The sequence below is a fragment of the Macrobrachium rosenbergii genome, chromosome 14 (assembly GCF_040412425.1).
Source record: "Macrobrachium rosenbergii isolate ZJJX-2024 chromosome 14, ASM4041242v1, whole genome shotgun sequence".
In the NCBI taxonomy this organism is placed as follows: domain Eukaryota; kingdom Metazoa; phylum Arthropoda; class Malacostraca; order Decapoda; family Palaemonidae; genus Macrobrachium; species Macrobrachium rosenbergii.
Window position 1 is genome coordinate 32987052 of NC_089754.1, and position 22832 is coordinate 33009883.

At 36.6% G+C, this 22832-nt stretch overlaps 1 protein-coding gene and 1 long non-coding RNA gene across 2 annotated transcripts in view; one reads left to right on the forward strand and one right to left on the reverse strand.

The window, feature by feature from the left end:
* Positions 1 to 22832, reverse strand: part of LOC136845884 (uncharacterized) — a 315993-nt gene that overhangs the window by 50537 nt on the left and 242624 nt on the right. Inside the window, exon 3 of the long non-coding RNA XR_010855286.1 lies at positions 16803 to 16919. This is a non-coding gene — a long non-coding RNA (uncharacterized lncRNA). The remainder of the gene's footprint in view (positions 1 to 16802; positions 16920 to 22832) is intronic.
* Positions 13217 to 22832, forward strand: part of LOC136845883 (dynein intermediate chain 2, ciliary-like) — a 13287-nt gene continuing 3671 nt past the window's right edge. Inside the window, exons 1-8 of the mRNA XM_067116322.1 lie at positions 13217 to 13488; positions 15102 to 15247; positions 15848 to 16015; positions 16715 to 16874; positions 20119 to 20280; positions 20890 to 21014; positions 21523 to 21648; positions 22354 to 22537. Coding sequence (XP_066972423.1) covers positions 13323 to 13488; positions 15102 to 15247; positions 15848 to 16015; positions 16715 to 16874; positions 20119 to 20280; positions 20890 to 21014; positions 21523 to 21648; positions 22354 to 22537 — 1237 coding nt within the window. The 5' untranslated portion in view covers positions 13217 to 13322. The remainder of the gene's footprint in view (positions 13489 to 15101; positions 15248 to 15847; positions 16016 to 16714; positions 16875 to 20118; positions 20281 to 20889; positions 21015 to 21522; positions 21649 to 22353; positions 22538 to 22832) is intronic.

A 22832-nucleotide genomic window follows, 5' to 3' on the forward strand; every position in this document is an offset into this window, starting at 1 on the left:
AAAACATAATTTTAAAACGAAAGATTCTGTGACTGAACTGACATGAAAACGTAAACACAATTCTACATATCTTTCCGCAGAGTTGTTACCGATGTTCTTCAATGACTGTTCTTATTACAAGAATCTCTCTAAACGGACCCTAAGACGAAAATATCATCTTAACAGAAAACATCTAAAAGATGATATCATCTTAATAGGAAACATCATCTTCAAAGAAAATATCATCTTAAAAGAAAACATCATCTTAAAAAAAAATCTTCAAAGAAAACATCATCTTAAAAGAAAATATCATCTTAAAAGACATCATCATCTAAAAAGAAACATCATTCAAAATAAAGAGGAAAACAGAGCAAGATAAATCGAGACTTAAACGATTACCGCAATATCCTATTTTTCCCTCGCTCATCGCTCTAACGGGATCTCACTTGCTTCCTCCCCTTCACCAATCAAGCAGAGAGAGAGAGAGAGAGAGAGAGAGAGAGAGAGAGAGAGAGAGAGAGAGATATTTAGCAGCCGGTGAGATAAGAGCAAAGAATTAGTAGTGTGCTGTTTAAAATAGCAGTAGCGAGTCTGAGAGAGAGAGAGAGAGAGAGAGAGAGAGAGAGAGAGAGAGAGAGAGAGAGAGAGAGAGAGAGAGAGAGAGGGAAGGCGGGGTAGGGGATAGCCGGGCAGGGCAACTGGAAGCGTGTATACATTATCATAGCGTGACCTAACATCTCGCGATGGCATCCAACATCGTGTTTTTTTCCAACAATTCTCTTTAAACTGGCAACATCAACCTACAGGCAGCTGTTCAAGGAATACCTCGGATAATAAATCGTGTTAATAAGAGCACTTGTTCCTTCGACATGTCCAAAATCATCTATATAAGTGAAAATAATAATAAACCCTTAAGGACGCCAGAAAAAAAATAAAACATTCGGAACTCCAAGAATTAGTTTAGCCACGGATACATGACCCTGCTTTGACACGCATAAGGCACGCAAGGGCCTCTCTCTGTATCTGTTTCTCTCTCTCATCCAATCTAGCTTATTTTTTTCGTATTTATTTCACTGTGGTGTGGTTAAACGCTTTCTGGTGAAAGATTCTCTCTCTCTCTCTCTCCTCTAATCAAGCTTATTTTTTTTTTATTTCACTGTGGTGTGGTTATACGTTTTCTGGTAAAAGATTCCCTCTCTCTCTCTCTCTCTCTCTCTCTCTTACCTAATCTAGCTTATTTTCTTCGTATTTATTTCAATGCAGTGTGGTTAAACGTTTTCTGGTAAAAGATGCTATCTATCTCTCTCTCAACTAATCTAGCTTATTTTTTTTATTTATTTCACTGTTGCGTAGTTAAACGCTTTCTGTTAAAAGATTCCCCCACCTCCCTCTCAACACCCCCTCTCTCTCTCTCTCTCTGCCTCTGTCTCGGCAAACCCGGATATTATTTAAAAAGTTATCTTTCGTGATGCGGAAACTATAATAACGGGGGGTTTAGATCAGTCGAAGAATGACAACAATGATTTTTATGGTCTTCATAAACTTGATAACACGGATGACCGAAATGAATGAGGATGAAGGATCTGAAGGATGAAGGATGAGGCCCCAATAGGATATTCACATGGAAATAAAGAATAAATAACATAACTAGCAGATCACAATAATTCCTATACGCTAACGACAAGAGAAACGGAATTATAAAACTTAATTTATTCCATCTTCAAATTAGTGATAAAATTAAATCTGAAACATAACAATGAGCCAATTACAGCCAATCATCCAACCAATTAACCCGTCATGAAACCAGTCAGACCTTCTACCAAACCAGCCTAATTAAAATTAACTGACACGCTTCTATGGAAAAGCTAACAAATTAAGAAAATTGATTTAAAGTGAAACTACAAAAAACAACGCCAATCTAACAGGAACTATAAAAAAACAAGGTCGATCTAACACGAACTACAAAAAACGCCAATCTAACAGAAACTATATAAAAACAACGCCAATCTAACAGACACTATAAAAAAACAACGCCATTCTAACAGAAACTATATAAAAAACAACGCCAATCAAACAGAACTATATAAAAAAACAACGCCAATTTAACCGAAACTACAAAAAACACCGCCAATCTAACAGAACCATAAAAAATACCGCGACGCCAATCTAATTTAAACTAAAAAAACAACGCCAATCTAGCAGAAACCATATTAAAAACACCTCAAATCTAACAGAAACCATAAAAAACAACGCCAATCTAATTTAAGCTAAAAACAACTCAATCTAACCGAAACTATATAAAAAAAACAACGCCAATTTAACCGAAACTATAAAAAAAGCCATTCTAACACATTTAGGGATACATTAGTTGAAAGGACCAAGTCTTCCCCCCCCGATACAAACATAACGACAAAAACGAGCAACCGTCCTGTGATCACCGGCGATAATAAACCCACTTAACAGCGTTCGTGAGTACTCGCCGATTTTTTGACGGACCCTCACGCAGGTGAAACGGGGCCAGGTGGGTAAATGACGGCATAAAATACCTGCGGTGAATTCAGGTGAATTCTCGATGGGATGAGTCGTTATATACTTGAGAAAGTGGATAAGGGAGAAATTCTTGATGTTCTTGGGCTTGCTGATCTCTGCGAATAATTTTAAGAATAGGAGAATATTGTTATTAATTTATATTTATTATTTAGTCATTAAACATCCAAGGAATATATTTTTGATCATTAAGGAACACGCCAGTATGATAACATATTGCGTAGCACGTCCTCACTGAATTAAAATGATAAAATATAAATATAAAATATATAACATTATAAAAAAGTTGAATGTACACTATAACAAATGACAATTATTATAGAACACTCGGCAGAGCGTAAATCTCCGCCAAATCGTTCATTGCCCTTCGCCGATGTACCAGGTTTGAGTTTCTATGAGAGCAAATCACGAACTCTTGCGAGCAGATTTCTCCCAACAGGACGTAATCTCGAGAAAGCCATTTTAAGAAATATATCTCTCCAGATCAGAGTGATAATAAGGTTCTAGCTTTTCATAGCGGTCAGCCAACACGCCCAGCCCAGAGCCAGCTTTAAGTTTAATAATTTTATCAGCTACGTGATAAATTATTACTGGCAGCTTGGAAGAGAACTCAATCGAAACTCTCTCAAGAAAGATACGATAAGGGTAAAAGGAACATTAAGCTGTTTCCTCTTCTTCAGTGAATCTCCGTCCAAAAGATTCTAAACGACTGTCATTTGTTTGCCACGAAACGGAGAGTTTATCGACTGACTTGACCAAACAATCTCATGAAGAGCCCTTCTCAGAAAAAGCAAATCTTCAGTGACATTCTAAAACATCTTGGTTACAACTTTTTCGTTTAAAGTCTAATTTTAGAAAGATTCTCATTTTGGCTCGGAAAAACTATACGCATAGCAACAACTGACAAATAGTACAAATAACGTAAGAAGAGTATTAGATATTATCAAACAGCGAATAAGTAATGATTTATTTAACCTTGTAAGCGATAGCTTTGATCAGGGTCAAGGTTGCCAGATAAATAAAAAAAAAAGGAGAATTATGTCTGACTATTTTCTTAGATATACATGCAAATTTAGAATGAGCATCGTAATGAATATAACCACACACGATGGAAAAACAAAAATTCACAATATAAAAAATAAATAAATAAAAGAAACCTAAACAAATATATAAATAAATAAAAACAAGTCAAGAGTAACGATTAACGTCCTCATAATTTTCGGTACGGTGAAATATTTTACAATTTCACAAAATTTACAATTCAAAGATTTCGGTTGGTTCCTAGAGCTCTCTTCAACAGCGCTCTCTCTCTCTCTCTCTCTCTCTCTCTCTCTCTCTCTCTCTCTCTCTCCCAGTGAAATGACGTTCCATCACGGTAACGTCTGAGCAAATATCGTAAATTCCCGCATTACAGGAATCCTGAACCCCCTCCCCTAAAAAAAAAAAAATAAATAAAAAAAAAATTATTTATTTTTTTCTCATGAAAGTGATCTATCTGCGCTTCATGACGAATGGCCATCACGAAAGAAAAGAAAGAAAGAAAAAAAAAAACTGGCTGACCTGTCCAGTGCGACCCAGGGTATCATTTGGCGTCTATGACCATTTTTTTTTATTTTGTTATCTCGTACAGTTTGCTTCCGTCGTCAACGAAGACAGCTCACGGAAACATGCGTCGCTTCGCGGTAAAAAAAAAAAAAAAAACACACACACAGACACACACCAACATGTTTACCACTGCAGATAATTATTGACACACGGTCTGATAAAACCCCGTATCGGAATCGTGTTGTTTTTATTCGTGTGGCATCAGCAAATGTCCTGTTAGTATTATGCGTCTACAGATTTGCTTAATTGCTTAGTTATGCAAATACCGATAAGCAAGCAAGCACAATTATTATACACGCGCACAGCGAGTGAATGCAATGTGAATTTACACAGCTGAAGTAGATCACGATGAAAACGGAAAAGTGGATTCTAGTCATTTTGGTATATCATATATATATATATATATATATATATATATATATATATATATATATATATATATATATATATATATATATATATATATATATATATATATATATATATATATATATATATATATATAGTATAAACACAGTATACGGTAATTATATACGCACACGCAAAAATATCAAGATATATTTCAAGTTCGTATATAAAAGAAATTTTAACCAACCAAATCCGAAAGTGGCCAAAATAAGTCTCTCTCTCTCTCTCTCTCTCTCTCTCTCTCTCTCTCCCAAAAATAAAGCCGTAATGATCAGTAATTATTAATTTACGACTGAAGGGTGCCACGAAATTCCCAGAATAAAACAAGACCTAAGGAGTTTGGCAGGGGGGGCGGGGCGGGAATGGGTCCCAATGTGGACTGAGAGGCCAACAGAGTAATGTCAACGAAAACTACTAAGACACTGTTGCGATATGAAAGTCTTCTCAGAAAGTGTAATGAACAAAGGGAATTTTTTTGGTTTATTTTCTAATGTAAAATTTCCTCTTAATCGTTTGTCATCTCTGAGACTAATCTAGTTGTAGGAATGATATGAAACCATATATAATATATATATATATATATATATATATATATATATATATATATATATATATATATATATATATATATATATATATCTACCTACTGAAATCAATGGCATTATTTACAGGCACTATCTTTTTAATTAGACTTTGAATCAGTGTACACTTCTCTTTCTCTTCAATATATAGCTAATAATAAGTAAACTAAGCAATAACCCACATAAAAAATAAGGAAGTATCTTTTAATATTACTAAAGCAGCCTTGGGGTCATTCCCGAAATCAGCTGAGAAGGATTTACAGAGAAACGAAAACACCAAAATATATATATTTTTTCATTTTCAGAATCCCTGTAATCCTTGGGGGGGGGGTCATTGGTATTTCTGTGAAAACAGATTTCATGGTCCTTTTTGTTATGACTCCAAGTTATGGTTAATAATCAAATCTTTTTACTTGTCCAGAACCGAAGGCATGGCATCTACTGTAGGTGTTAATTTTGTGGGTGTCAACAAGCTATCACAATAAATCAGAAAAAGAAATATATATAATGAATGTTTATAACAATGCTTACGCATATTCCACTGAAATCGTTTAGTAAGAGAGAGAGAGAGAGAGAGAGAGAGAGAGAGAGAGAGAGAGAGAGAGAGAGAGAGAGAGAGAGAGAGAGAGAGAGAGATTTGACGAGTGTTAACAACTACGTTTGCGCATATCTACTGAAATCATTTAGTATGGTGGCTTACGTTTCTGCACGAGAGAGAGAGAGAGAGAGAGAGAGAGAGAGAGAGAGAGAAGAGAGAGAGAGAGAGAGAGAGAGAGACTTGCAAACAGGTGACTGACTCTACGCTTGACTTCACGAGATCAGGTAAGTAAAATGACAGCTACTCCAGCTGTTATAGAAAAGAAACTTTATAAAAGGGTAAATTAACGCAAACTAGAAAGATATAGGGAGCCGTTCCAAAGGCATATCTATCCTACTGCTACTACTCAAACTACTCTTTTGAATAACCGACATCTCAACTCTGCATTTACTCGCCGTCTCGTGATCGATACCTAAAATTAAAGACCGGGAACTTATATCCCCGTTTTGGACCCACTGGATCATTAGCAGTCAATAATCCCCGCACGCACGCACGCACGCAAGCAAAGGGAAAGGAGACGCATACCCTAACCACAACACAACGGCACGAATCATCTGTATTCGTTTAATGGTTCATCCCCCGTCACGTAACCTGTCAACACTGGAGGAGATGAATAATTTAAAATAGTTTTGTGATCTGGAAATTGGAGTCCGGGCGATATTCTGTTTTCGTAAGATCGTAATGGTACCTTAATTTACTTATTTTATCGTCTGGAGTCTGGTGTTTATTGGGAAAATTGGGATGCATTTCGAAATTTCTGATCACGGAAGACTGGAAGTTTGTCAGGTGGGCTAAGCGATGCTGGCTTCCGGCGCTGTCGGGAGAAACAAATTATTTAAACTATATATGCTTAAATGATTATTTTCTTAAGCTTACCACTCTTCATAACTTAACTTTAAAGTTATTAATTTATGACTACACTTTTCTTTAGCTTCATAACTATCTTTATATTAAGTAAGAAAAATTTATTCGACAATAAAACCTCCTTCCCGGTATGAGTAATATATTAAAAAATTAAATCTTTCCAGGTCAAAAGAAAAATTAGAGCTAGCTTCCTTTTCCTTCTGATCTGGTGCTTTGGTTTTTACTAAGTGGCTGTTGTGAAATATTTAATTCTATTTCCTTTTCCTATCTCTAGCTGTTTAGTAACGAATATTATACGCTTTTGTAAGCAGGTAGTGATTGGGGTTCTCAAAGTGAAACGAAGTTTCCAATTACTCAACTTTTTCTTATTTTAAGTCGATGAAGAACTGCATATGATCAACATATACACAAAAAAAGTGTTGTTGTCCTGAAAATCTTTACAACCATTTTACTGATTCTTAAAGAGGCAGGGTTGTAAATCCAATTTAACATTAATTGCTATGCATTTTAACAGTAATTCTATTTTGAAATCTATGATCAGGTTCCTCATGGGAAGAAGAAGCCATATTGTTTTACTTTATTAAGAAGAGGGAGACTTCACAATAACCACTTCATTTTTGAGTCGAGTCACTACCAGGTAAACAGAGGCACGTTAACAGAGGCACGATGGATTTTTCATGAAACGGGCCCAAATTGTTTCTCGCCCGTCGGATCGATTTCGGGTCTCTCGATGGTGGGGAAAGGTTGGAAACACACACATACAAACTCACGCACAAAACAATTTTACAGGAGGCTAAAAAAAAGCACACGGCAAGAAGAGAGAGAGAGAGAGAGAGAGAGAGAGAGAGAGAGAGAAAATAATATACAAATTCCTTTACCATACAAAAAAAGTTTGCACCACTAGATATTTTTTTTTTAAAGGAAAACAACACCCGCAAAATTACAAGGCAATTTGAAGCACGCAACAACCCACATGCTGTTTCGTCTGAGTAAACACTTGACGTATCCAGCTGAGTTCACAAGTAGGGAAAAGATTACGAAGGCATTTTTAATAAATCGTAACCAACAATATATTTATTTATATTCTCATCCTCATTATGAAAAGAGGAAGTGTTCAAAAAGTTAGGTCTAAGGATTTTTTTTTTTACTAAACCGATTTGTTACACGAAAACTCGAAGCACAATGGGGAAGTATTTAAAAAAAAAAAAAAAAGATGGTTAGGCCTACGGCTTTTTCCCCCCGCTAAATCGATTTGTTACACGATGACTTAGTGTATTATTATATGATTCTTCTTTTCCTAAAACGAATAACTTCAGTCTCAATGTAAAAATAGAATGAAACGACGTAAATTGCTTTATTCTTTGTTCTGAAGTAAGTATATGAATATACGAGATTACATTATCCCAACAGTAAAACGCAATATACTTTTTACACAAGATATTATGAATATGGCACATGTATTCAGATTCATTTAAACAACCATGTTTTACAAAAATACTTCTTTTTAATCGTTTACATCAAGAATTTAGCTGTAAAAATTAAGTCAAAACGCCAATATTACTGAATACATATAATTGCAATAACCACAACGCCCTCTTATCTTCTCGAAATCTTATCGAAATCTGAACGGAGGTACAGTAAAAAGAATGAAAGAGGTTACAGCTAGGGGCCGAAGAGATACATGAACGCATTTAATTTTTCCAGCTGTGGGCAGGTTGGCTCACATTCCAGGATACCGCAGTAAAAAATGCAGAGTATTTCACTGATCTCTCTCTCTCTCTCTCTCTCTCTCCACAGGCGGTGTTCCTCTCCAGCACTCATGAGGTTCCGCATGATGGCGAAACTGACGAAGATCATGACTCCTGAGGCGGAGGAACCAGCCCCTACGCAGCCTGTGGCCACCAAACCGAAGCCTCCAAAGCCACCGGGAACCGGGAAAGGTCTCGCCAACATCAAGAGGCTCCGTATCCTCTGCCGGTTAGTTGAGTCTAATTGTCTAAGTCTACACACACCAAAGTCCCCTCAAAGTTTTTGGTAGACCCACCCCCATACGATTAGGTTGACTGGTTTGATTTACGTACAACCTTCTAGCATGTTAGCACATGCTCTGTTCATATGATGTTGGCAGATAGTGTGTAACTGCTTGAACATATATGAACAGACTCTTAAGTTTTACAACGTTAGACACTGCACGCTAAGGTGGTGTCACAAGGATTTTCTCCGAGTAAGATCACGGTATAAAAAATAAGTGTAATTGAAGCCTTTAGGAAAATCAATTTATACAGAAATTTCATAATATAACAATTATAATTACGATGACAATTTTTATAAAGCTTTAATTTCCACGGTCTAATAACTTAAGTTCAATTGAGGTCCTTAGCAAAATCAGTTCATGAAAAATTTCATAAAATAACAATTATAATTACGATGAGAATTTTTCTAAATCTTGATTTAACACAGTTGAATAGCTTCATCTGTTATAATTTCAATGAAATTACTAAATATTATCTTGCATTTTTTTGCCATCAGTAAGGAAATTACAAATTTTTTCTTTACACGAATAGTGGTGTTCAAGTCATATTCCAATATTTTTTTCAATCTAATATGTAAATAACATTTTCTCAAACTATTTTGATAAGAGCATAGTGCATTCGATCTGACACACCGAAGACGAATGAAAATTTGGAAAAAAATTATAGATAAAATCATAAAAACAACAAAACTTGGGACACCACCTTCACACACAAACCAAGTTTTTTTTTTAATTAATTAGATGAAGAGCACAAAAACAAGCATTTTCATTAGGCCTAGCGTGTCGAACAATGTTATTTTTATCTTGTCCATTTTCCAAGTTCCTTCACAAAAAATCACTGACATTCAGTGACGCAATTGCAAGACTTCTTACCCACTTCATTTACTTTAAATTATATAAAATCTCTGATCATAAATCAAGGTTAATTATAAAAAACAAACTCAGCCATTCTGGGACAAAATAAAAATTATATTCTTCTCGAAAATATCTCGATTCTTTCACACACGAACGCAGCATCAGTTATATCAATGGAGTAGTGTCTGCGGACTTTTAAAAGTGTGATTTTTAAAAAATCAAATTAATAAGTAGAGGGAGAACGTAGAAAATTAGCCGCTAGTCTTTTGATTTCCACTCCTTTAGTAAAAATGAAATGTCACTAACTTACTGTACGAGTATTTCTCAATTTAATTTAGTTTTAGTAGTACTGTTTTGTAATGCCATATTCTTGAATTCCATTCCTAAGTTCAGTTAGTACTATAAATCATCAAGATTTGATCTCGATAATTTTAGTACCATAAACCAAACTTCACGTTTGAATAAACAATCGGTTAAATAATTACATAAATAAATTAATAAACAGACATATGAATTATTAATACAATAAAAAATTCCCTTTCCCATTGAAAAATGAAATGTTTATTTATTTATTTATTTTTTGTGTTGTCTGCTTCACATGCTAAATGATCACCAATTTCAGCACCTTTTTCACTCATTTCCTTCTCTCTCCGACGGAAATATCTCGCGAGCTTCAGGCGGTACAGCATGTAAGTTGGTTTCACATTCCTCTAAAACAAAAGCAAAACAAAAATAAATTCACTGGAGCCATTTTCCTTCTTTATTATGAGCCTGTTTTCATTTCTGAGCCTCTCTTGACGAGAGCTTGTCAACACAGGTCTAGTTGTCAACATAGATCTAGAGTGTGTACATGTGTATATCTTCACTTCTGTATACATAGGTTTAGTGTTTGTGTATATCTTTATTTTGCTATCTACCAATAGTTTCCTATTCTACTGTACAGTGGGCTCGTTCTTGTCAACATAGGTCTAGTGTGTATATATTTGTTGCTAATACTTAAGAGTCTCGTTTCCTCTTGGTATGAAGAAACTGGCACTGAAATCATTACAACTTCTTCTGCCTCCTGCAGGGTACGCAGTGTGCTTGGCAGGGAGATCGCCCCCAGGAAAAAGCCGGCTGGGCAGGCGGTGCCCACCGCCATCACGGCCAAGTTCGAAAAGAAGAAGTCTGTGTACTGGCGCCGTTACGTGAAAAAACCGACAGAGCCCAAGCTTTCGAAATTGCCAGTCGATCAAGAGGTGGTAGTAGTGAGTTTTGTTTTCCGTGGAATAATCAGAAAACCCATTTTCTTATTTGAGTATCGTTTCAGTACAGAACTACGTTCATTTTTTACGAAATGGTGGAGGCCAGTGGGCGGCTGTTCAAAAACTGGATGTGGGACGCCAACGCTACTTTTATTCAATCAGACATTCACGACCGTCTTTTTTTTCACTTTTCAGAAGATTATGTTGGTACGGGTTGATCTTCTGGTATTCTGTTGTAGTGGGTTTATCAGCCTTCACATTTCTTCCCTTCTCATGTGCCAAGGACCAACAAGACACAATTTGGGTTGAATTTGTTCTAAATATGGGTGCCCACTGTCCAGTCAAAACAATAATTAGTCTCATTCCTAACTGACATACAGTCTGGCTCACATCATATCAATCTGACAATCATATCTTCAATTCCACTCAAAATATACTGCTCTTCTTATTCAACTATTAGACTGTTATGCAGACTGACTAAAGACTGGTAGACCTTTCAGAGCAAATACAACCTTATACTTATTGTAGGAAAGAACAAGTAGTGTTCTTTCATGCAACAGTTAGGTATATTCACTAATAAGAGGAGAACGGGTATTAATTTACATAATATGTAAACAGCAAATATTTAGGTGCCGTATTTTCCTATTGAAAGCAGGCGGTACCGTCAGTGAACATTAAGAAATCAGGTGTGTCTAGCTGATATTGATCTAAATACTTGCTCACTTTTTGTGTGTGAAACGTGATACATGAATAAGTAGTGGAATTAACTAGATTTAGGTGACTGTTTACTGAACTTCTTTATTCTCCGAAACTATTTTTTTTTTCTAAATAACTATCTTTTTAATTTATATCTTTTTGCTTTAAAGAATGGATCCTATGACCCTTTTAATCATGAACGAACTTTCTGAATCATAACAGATGACACTGATTTCTGATTTCAACACAGATGTGCTAAGTGTTTTTCTAGCAACCGTCTCTCGTTTACTTAAAAAGAAAAGATGTGTACTGGTGCCACCTGTCAGCTTTACGTCAGAACACGAAAGCAAAGTAACAAGATGCGAGTTCAATCGATAATATGTCAGATATTGAGTAGGAATCACCTTCTCACTTACTGATAAGGTTAAGTTCCCCAGGTCAACTCGTTAACATTCACAAAATTGGGTATTATTTCAAATTTGAGGTAGCCTAAGACTGCGTTTAGAGTTTACGCTTAGTTTACTGGAATTAATCCTTTTTATTCTTTTTTTAAATTAACCTGTATTTTTAAAATAACATCTTATACGAAATACAGTATTTTAAGGATCCAACTAAACTATATCTTTAATTCTTACCACTATCTCCTACCAATCAAGCTTGGCTAACCTACAATATTTCTTTAAGGGTTATTACGAATGTTTTGCTGTTCGTTCAGTTAATTCTTTTCATTACGTGGATTCTCATCTTGTATTCATAACCTTTCGTGTCCAATATGCGCCTATGCAAATGCATATACAGAACTACGATATATGTCTGTTTTTTCCGTTGTGTAAGGATGGTAGAAAATTGGGGAAAGGATGTAGTATGTTAGCCTAAATCTCCAGATTTGCGTTTAGAGACCCTAACTTGAAAGTTAAGAGGATCTATGGAAATAACGAAATATTTTAAACCTAATTTCCTTTCCTTAAGTAAACTTCCATATGTCTGACATGCTTACTCCTTAACAACCAACCTATCACATGTCATTCATTGTTTAGATCTTTTCTATGTATATTGTATAGTACTACTGACAGCTTACCCTAACTGTCTAGGTTCGACAGCATTCTGATTACAAGACGCGAGTTTCCTATACTACCAGAGCACCGTTTTTGGCAAACATCTACGAAGGCATATTGACTACCTTTGCAAATATCTGCCAAAGAATTCGATGAAATGTCGACAAAATGCTTTACGATCTACCATTGAAACAATGTGAAAGCATGATAAGCATTTTGTTTGCAAAATGAGAAGTCGTTTGCAAAAGAACATAAGTAAGCGTTTGCAGGAAAAGCACATGTTTGCAGTAAGAAAATACATTTGCAGAATGATTTAGTACGAAGCAAGCACAAGGTTGCAAACTTACTCTCTTAAATTCATGCAAACGTTCGCATTATTTCTTTTAGCAAAAGGAGCTGGTGTCGCTAGACTCATCAAGCATGGTTTGAAGAAACGTTTTGCAGACAACCGTATATATTTATAACCACATTCTCTCAGCAGCTAACCAAATCCTGCACACTTTCTGAGAGCAAACGTTTGCAACAAACCTTTCTGTAACTGACGCAAACGTTCGCTGAGGGAAGTAGGTAGGTCTAGTGAACCAAGTTTACAAAATGGTCACATGGGACCTTTTTAGACTATAGGAAGTAGGTAGGCCTAGTGAACCATGTTTACAAAATGGTCACATGGGACCTTTTTAAACTATAGGAAGTAGGTAGGCTTAGTGAACCATGTTTACAAACTACCCTTACGGGACCTTTTTGACTATGTACAGCCCCAAGCAACACGTTTAGAGCCAGGCAATGCCCCTTTAGTCTCTTCCGTCCCAACAGCAACCTCGGTCCGACCCCATAGTGGAGATCACACTCACAGCAAACATGAGGACGACCTCCAACGAGATCATCTACGACACGACGACGGGAAGTTACCAGGAGGTGAAGAACTGCATGGCCGTTCTCGACCTCCTCTCTCTGCCCTCCAAGGTCCTACACAAGGACAACCCGAAGCTCCGCAAGAATGGGAATAGCGAGGATGATAGTGAAGGTACAGATTTCCAAAGTTGTTTAAGAGTTTCTGCCCCGAAATATCTGCGTTTCAATCGATTCTCATAAAAATGTTTCTCATAAACATTTAAATAATTTTGCATATCCAAACAGTACTTATTTTAAAGAGCTAATCGTTGGGAGAGGAATAAGGGATATGGGATAAAATGGAGTATTGGAAGCAATAAATTTTACTAAGTTACAAGGTCCTGGGTCAGATGACCTCACATTGTCAGTTAATTAACGAGGGCGATTAACGAAAGAGAGCTAGTAGGTGAACAATTATCGTTATGATGTCGCAGACGCTGGCCTTTTATTTAATGGCTTGGACAGCGAAATACTATAATCCATCCAGTAAGCAAGAAAATAAGGGGGAAAGAACATGTTAAAAAAAAAAAAAAAAAATGGTGTTTATCTCCGACAGACGCGACTGACAGAACGTTACGTCACGACGTCACAAAATGACCCAGCCATGAAATCCTACCATCTGTTTTCCTCAGAGCTAACTGGTATATTAATTACATTCTAACTATATCGCTTTTATTCCTCAAATATTTTCCCAACTTCCGTCTCGTTAAAATCTACGGTCGTTTATCTCGACACTCCGTTTTGGAGAGATACTCAATAATATTTTGACAAGTGATGCACGAACATTCGTGCAGCTTGACAGATAGCCGAGAGAAGGCTGTTACTTATTTCGTGTCCTTACGATAAGCCTCTAATTTGGAGGAAACCCATAATCACCAAGACGATTAAATGAGTTTCTAATTATCTCGACCCAATCTAAATATTAAAACAGATTTCGCCTTATAGAGAGGATAGAGCTATTTTTTTTACTAAATCCATTTTTGATACTGCTTTGTACATTTAACTTAGTTACTGTTATTACTATAAGGCCAACAGAAATACATCTTTCTAAAATATAACTAATTTGGAAGAAACTACAAGCTAAAAACGATAGTAAAAGTTGGTCTTATTTATCAACAAAAATTAAAAGAACAAAATACGGTTTAATTCGTCAGTCAAGCTAGGTCTTGTTAAGGCTCCTGTTTAAAGTTAAAATATCTAGTGAAAAAAATACAACGAGAAAGTACGGGGAAGACAAACGTCAGCTTGAAACTATAATATAGTCCCCAATATATATATATATATATATATATATATATATATATATATATATATATATATATATATATATATGTATATATATATATATATATATATATATATATATAATATGTATGTATGTATGTATGTATGTATGTATGTATGTATGTATATATATATATATATCTGTATGTATGTATGTATATATATATATATATATATATATATATATATATATATATATATATATATATATATATATATATATATATATATATATATATATAGAGAGAGAGAGAGAGAGAGAGAGAGAGAGAGAGAGAGAGAGAGAGAGAGAGAGAGAAACAAAAATGATATGAGTCAATATACCTAACGCAGCAAAAAAAAGGAGAAAACAAAAAAATAAACAACAAACATGAACTATTTGCGTTGCATGATAACGATTTCAAGAAAAGTTTAATTAGCAATAGACAACACGTGATAGCCGAAATACTCGAATCTTTTCAGAAGTGGAAAAGGACAACATCACCATACTTCTGGAAGAACTGTACGGAGACGTCATGTCCTCAGAAGACATTGCTAAGATCGACACTCAGCCAAATCCTTTCAACTTCAGCGAACGAGTGTCTCAAACGCCCCACGGAAATCAGAGGGTGAGTGCTTAATTAAAATGGCTCTGATCAGCCATTTTTTTTTTTTCCTTGCTTTTTGTAAATACAGTAATCATATTCTCATGTTATTAAGTTTTACACATTCTTCTGATTTTTGGGCCATGCCTGTGACTGGGAATGCTCAGCTATAGATAACCTTTTTGGCAATAAGGTCACCTGTGTGCCTTTGCTCTTCCTGAGCTAAATAATACATGTCAATTATAGCTCTACCTGAGAAACTGCTAGATCTTTAGCATTTGAGTCACTTTTCTGTATATTTCTTCTATTTCTTGCTATTGTGGGCTTACTGTCAACTGATTTTCCTCTCTTAACAGCTCAGAGCCTGTAATCAGTAAGAGGTTTTTTCAGAATGCTTATATTTGCTTAGTGTTTATATTCCAGCAAATTTACACAAATGTTGACTTTACGTTGCATTTAGAGTATTTGTTTTTCCCATGTTTCACCTAAGCTAAAATTTCTTTCATTTCCTGTAATAGCATTCTGGCATAATTTCTTACAATTCGCGTTTTTCACAGTCCTACTACGCCACGGTTTCGCTTGAATTGATAGCCCTATGAACTTAACACTTTCTCCTGGTGACAGGAAAAGAGTATCCAGACCGACCAGGCCCCTGGCACGACCTTCTCCCAAAACATAGGGATTAGGGACATCTACGACGCCTACCAGTGGGACGAGCACTTGGCGATGCTGAGAGAGAAGGAGAAACAGAAGGAAAAAGACAAACAGAACAACGAGCTCATTACGATATTGGTAAGGCAGAATGAGAAGGGAAGAGGCGTAGCTGAGAATAATAAGATCAGATGAGCAAAGAAAAAAAATGTAGAAAAGCAGTCAGACACATTCTAAACTGGAAGGAGAACTTGCATATATACTCTGACCGTTCTTGTCTGTAAAGTGGTTCATGGTACATTTTACTGAAATAAAAATTCCTTATAGAAAAAAATGATGAAAGTTAATGCTGATTATCTTTACTAAGGCCTGGGAAAGAATGACTGATACTCCTATGGTCCCAAACTTTTCAGACACTTTTCACATAAAAGAAAGAAAGTAAGCCTACTTTAAAAACTATATATCATTTACCAAAAGGCATGCAAGCAAGGGTGCGTCTACACTGCAGTAAAACATGTCATAAACACTGTCAGCAATTTATTGCACACATCACAAAAATGTTGAATACAAGTAAACGACTTATTGGTAGCCCTAATCAATGCTTTATACAATTATCCGGCATTTGCCAAAGGTTTGTGCTCCGCTTACAGTTGTTGACTTGTTTTCGACATGTTTGTGATATATATGTGATAAGTTTCCGAGGTGTGTTTATGATAATCTTAATCTTACTACCCACTCTGCAGTATACACCAGCTTTGCATCTGTCTAAAATCTTAACATGATACTTTGCATTCTACAGAGAACCATTCAACAGCACTGACAAATCCTCTCTTTACTCAGCCCTTGGGTACCTCAGGGGATGCTCCACCAGCAGTGCTGGATTCTCCAAGACTAGGCGCAGTGAAGCAAAATCCTTTCGAGAACTTACCGGGTCTGCTGGAGGCAGCCATCGTTGTGGAGAGGATGCTCAATCAGAACCTCTACGACGAAGTGACGCAAGGTGAGTGAGGAGTGCGCATGCGTCTCCTGCTTGTTGGTTCCTCACCTGTTGGAGAAATTGTTTGTACTGGGACTTAATCCATATGGCAAAGACAGCAATAATATTTAGAATTCTGTAGTTGCTTCGTAGTATAGAATAAATCTTTATACGGTTAAGTGAACATAAATCTCTGCACGATATCAGAATGAGGTAGACAAAAATGCATAGTGGTACAGATTAAATATACATAGGTACATGTAAAATTCGCAAAATGCATCAGTAAGATGCATATATAATGTATGTCTGACTTCAGCAGTGAGTGCAGAGTACAGGTTTAAAGTGAGGGAATATGAAGCCTTAGAAAATACCACACAGAGGTAATGTACATAAAATTATATTAAAATTCTGAATCTGGCCCACGTTATGCATAACCATGCAAATTTTACCAGTATTCGACGACCATGATTATTCACATTAAATAACAAGATCATGCCAAGAGCAAACTGAGTAGTAAATCTAACTGAAATCTTTTACCAGTTGTGAACACAAGGGGATATTATCATAATCCTGGCTTTGTGCACAAAACAATCTTGAAATTTTCCCCAAACGTAATTACCAAAGCTGGACCATCTTAAAATTTATCTCGGGTCATAATGAGCGTAAGCTATGTGCTTCTTACTGAAATCCTAACAATTTCAGACACATCAGTGAGCGACCAAAAGAGTGAAGGACAGACTAACAACCTGTCGGGAGCCTTTGCTGTCAGTTATTATTACATTTAGCTCGATTTTACCTCCTACTTGATTCTTCTTTCGAAACAAACAAGAATATCATAACAATTATGAAGAAGGAATGTCCACTAGCGTAATAAGAACTGGAATCAAAGAACCTGTTTTTGCCGGCGACGGACACGTCAATTCCCGGAGCTCGGTCTCACTTCTGGGAATGCCTCAAAAAGGAAAAAAAAAATTTCAAGAGCGGAGCTGTAATTTTGCCTAGGACAACGAAATTATCGCAAGAATTCACAGAGGAGAAATGCTTTAAACCGTGGGGGTGGTCGTCAGTCTTACAGGAATTCGCAGAGCAAGATAAAAGTGCTTGGCTGTTCAGAATTATGACAATAAGTCATTACCAAAAAATTAATGTTTGCTAACCATAATTACTGCAAATATTCATTACCAAAAAATTGTCTAGCTACTCAGAATTACTGCAATTATTCATTACCAATAAAGTTAATGTTTGGCCACTCAGAATTACTGAAAGAATTCACCAACAAAAAGTACTTTGCTATTCATAATCACAGCAAGCTAGCAATAAAAAAATCTGCTTAACAGATCAGAGTTACTGCTGCCATTCGCTCAGAACAGAAGGCTCCGTTTTCCATAGTTCAGAGAAATCCCCAAAAGGCGTGAACTTGTAACAAGAATTACTCTCGTGACTTCCGTTCTGGGCTTTTCTCGGCATTTCACGAACTGTTCATTATCCAATTCAGCGTCATTTCCTTCAGTCCAGGCGAATTATGCACATAAAAATGACCGTAAATGGCAATTTTCTTTCTTCTGTCTTATAGCGAGGGCTATTCGTCAAAAGCTTGATGTCATTCCAGAATTCTGTTCTTCTTGATGTTTCTGTTGACTTTGTGTGTTCTTTTGATTACTCTCTCTCTCTCTCTCTCTCTCTCTCTCTCTCTCTCTCTCTCTCTCTCTCTCTCTCTCTTATTTTTCACTCTTTTCATACCCGTTTCATACAAGGATTTTCTGTCCGATCAAAGTAGTTAAACAAGTTTACAGCGTGCTTGGTCAGTCGTCTATAATACATGCACGTTTGGATAAAACAATAATAATAATAATAATAATAATAATAATAATAATAATAATAATACAATTTTCTATAAATCTTTGTACCCAGTGTCCTAACAGTAATTTTCCGAAGCCGATACTTAACGCACTTAAGCCTTCATAAAAACATTCTTTTACTACCCAGCTGTCAAAAGGAACCACTGATAAGAAAATAATCTCTTTTAAAATACCGTGGCAATTTGAGCCGGGCAAATTTACCTCGTTCATTTTTTTCCTCCGACGAAAAAAATATTCTTAAATACATTCCTCGCGTGTGCTGTACTGGTTATCATAATCATCTCATTTCCGAAAGCAATTTCCAGCTGATCTAGTTGCTTGTAAATTAAACGGAGAAAGAGTGCTATAAAATATATTTCACCTTTATTAGGTTAGGTATGAAAGGATATGCAGTGGGTGTAGTTTTTTCGTAATTTTTTTTTATGGAGGATTTTTTTTTTTGTGACGGAGTTTGCGCAATGGCGCAGCCGTACGAAGGTTGAATTACCATAAAATAAAAAATAAACGGATAAATTAATAAGTAAATAACTAAATGAATGGAATTGAATATAAAGACCAAGAAAACGCTGGGAGCTATGAGGTCATTCAGCGCTGAAAGGGAAGTAGAGAGTAGAAAGGTTTTAAAGGTGTAACAGGAGGAAAAAATAAGTATATCTTAGTTTAACCAGACCACTGAGCTGATTAACAGCTCTCCTAGGGCTGGCCCGAAGGATTAGATTTATTTTTACGTGGCTAAGAACCAATTGGTTACCTAGCAACGGGACCTACAGCTTATTGTGGAATCCGAACCACATTATAGCGAGAAATGAATTTCTATCACCAGAAACAAATTCCTCTTGTTCTTCACTGGCCGGTCGGAGATTCGAACTCGCGACCAACAGAGTGGTAGCTGAGAAGGGAACCCGCTCACCCAGCGAGGAGCTTGTAACAGGAGGAAACCCTCGCAGTTTTCCTCCTGTTAGGAGAGGGCGAAAAGTAAGAAGGAAGAAAGAGAGTATGAACGGGGGTACAGTAAAAGGAATGGAAGGGGTTGCAGCTAGGGGCCGAAGGGATGCTGCAAAGAACCTTAAGTAATGCCTGCCTACAGTGCACCGCGTAAGGTTCACTGACGGCACTACCCCCTTAAGGGTAATATACGAGTATAAATAAATAGAAAAATGAAAGACGGAAGAAAGAGAACATGAGCGGGGGTACAGTCACAGGAATGGAAGGGGTTGCAGAGAACCTTGAGTAATGACTACAGCGCACCGCGTGAGGTGCACCGACGGCACTACCCTCCCTATGGTGGAATAAATGAACAGATGAATCAATAAATAATCAATTAAATAAATTTATAAATAAAATAGGCAAACGGATGAAAAACATATCTTTCCTCACTTTAAAAACTTCCAAACCTTTCTTCTGAACAGATTTCAAATACTGGGACGACGGGAGCGACGAGTTCAAGCCCTTGGAAGGATCTCTCCTGCCCCTCTGGAGGTTCACGATGGACAACTTCAGGTCCTTCACCGTCACCGAGGTCTGCTGGAGTCCTACGTATCCTGATCTGTTCGCTGCGGCTTATGTGGCGGGTGAGTGATCCTATAGGCAGGACATACAACCTACGTTTATATTCTTAACATACACGTACACATGGACGTGTAGGTATATGAAGAACATATAACATATGTGTAAGTCTCACTGTCCTAAGCACTTAAAAAAATGTTTAAATTTTACGAGAAGTCTGTGTAACATAGGGTCTATTATTATTATTATTATTATTATTATTATTACATGTTTTGTTAAACAAAATGGCAGTTTCAACAGCATTTATTTTAAATAGTAAACGCTCATTTCGTCTTATCAATTGCTTTTCTTGCGCTGGAATGGTTGCAAGCAATTGTCCGGTATTCATACCCGGTGGTTTAGTGATGTGTAGCCGACACCTGCGAGAACTACCTCCTACACATCTCTAAACCACCGGATATGAATATCGGACAATTGCTTGCACCCATTCCAGCGCAAGAAAAGCAACTGATAAGACGAATTGAGCGTTTACTATATAAAATAAATGCTGCTGAAACTGCCACTTTGTTTAACAAAACCTGTATTAAAGAAGGTCTTTTTCCTAATTTTACAAGTATCATTATTATTATTTCTAATTTCTATTCTTTTAATAATTATAGTCTTCCTTGCAACAGGCGGTGTGAACGGACAGGACGAGGGCAACGGCCTCGTCTGTATCTTCAGCCTCAAGAGCCCTAACAACCCCGAACGAGTCTTCCCGGCCCCCTGCGGAGTCACCTGTGTTCATTTCCACCCTCAGGTAACTAATATGGTTTATTATAACTTAGAAAACCACATTCTATGCGATTTGGCATTACAAATACCATTTTCTATTTTGAAATGTAACTTGCCCTTGAAGTGTTGATAGAATAGAATAGAATAGAATAGAATATAGAGTTAGGCCAAAGGCCAAGCACGTGGACCTAAGAGGTCATTCAGCGCTGGAAGGGAAATTGAGAGTAAAAAGGTTTGAAAGGTGTAACAGGAAGAAAACCCTCGTAGTTGCACTATGAATTAACTGTTAGGAGAGGGTGGAAAGTAGGAAGAGAGAACAAATTATAAACTCAGGTACAGTACAGGGAATGAAAGGGGCTACAGCTAGAGGCCGAAGGGACGCTGCAAAGGACCTTAAAAATGCCTACAGTACACCGCATGAGGTGCACTGACGGCACTATCCCGGCCCCTACGAGAGCAGTCCGGCTACGCGACAGTGCGTAATAAAATGAAATCTTATAATTTTTCTCTTCTTTTATCATCGTAATGGAAAGCACTGTAACCTGGTTGCTGCCGGGTGGAGCGACGGAAGTGTAGTGGTATACGATGCCAAGTCCCCATACCCAAGGGCACTTCAATCGAACGCCGTTTCTGGGAAACACATCCTTCCGGTTACCCAGGTAAGAGATTCCGAATGTTTTTCATTTGGCTCTGTGAGTAACTGGAGCAAATCTACCAGAAATTTTAGTGATAGGAACAATATGATTTAATACATCAATATGTGAAATATTTCTTGCTTATTTTGCTTAAATGTTATTTTTGACGTGGGAGTTTCACTGTGGCACTTTTGTGATTTTTAATTAGTTATTTCTTAAATTTCGGTATAGGCCAACTCTGAGGTTAAATATATACGCACGTTCTTGCCACCGTGGGGGTTTGGTTTGGGTTCACGGAAGCCTAATTGAAGTAATGCAAAAGTTTTAAAAATAAGAAACTTAAAATATATAAGAAAAATTACAAATGCACACACATATATAATTTATAATATATATATAATATACATAATATATATATATATATATATATATATATATATATATATATATATATAAAATATATATACTCGTACATATATATATACCTGTATATAATAAATATACATATACATAATTATATATATAAATACAAAATACACATATATAGACATATATATAATATATATAAATACACATACACATACATGAGAATATACAAATTCGTACAGTCTCGCGAGTGAATTCACTGGACCAAAGTTCTTTTCTCCGGATTTTTTAATGCAATATTGTACTTGTCAACTGCTAAGCGTACTGTGCTATAAAAGAACCTAATTAGCCTTTCCCTAAAAGGTACGGTGGGTGGTGACCGAGCCCAACGAAGACCTACGCCTCTTCTCCGTGTCCCTGGACGGGAGAGTCACCAAATGGCAGGTGTCGAGGGGCCTGGTGGCCGCAGACATCCTGGTCTTCGATACCCTCGAGGAGAAGAGTTACTCAGATCGCTTTACGCTCACAGAGGACATTCCTTTGGAAGGTATCCTTACAGGATGTTAAGTTCAAGGGGGCGGGGAGAGAGAGAGAGAGAGAGAGAGAGAGAGAGAGAGAGAGAGAGAGAGAGAGAGAGAGAGAGAGAGAGAGAGAGCAGCACCCTTCTTAAACAGTAATTCCAGAACAAAACAGTTTTACGGAAAATTCTTTCATTAACTTTAAAACCTTTCAGCCTCTTCCTATTAGGATACATACCAGGTATACATACCAAGTACATTTATCTGGAAATTACTGTAATAATTCATGAACTGACCACAGAGAGAGAGAGAGAGAGAGAGAGA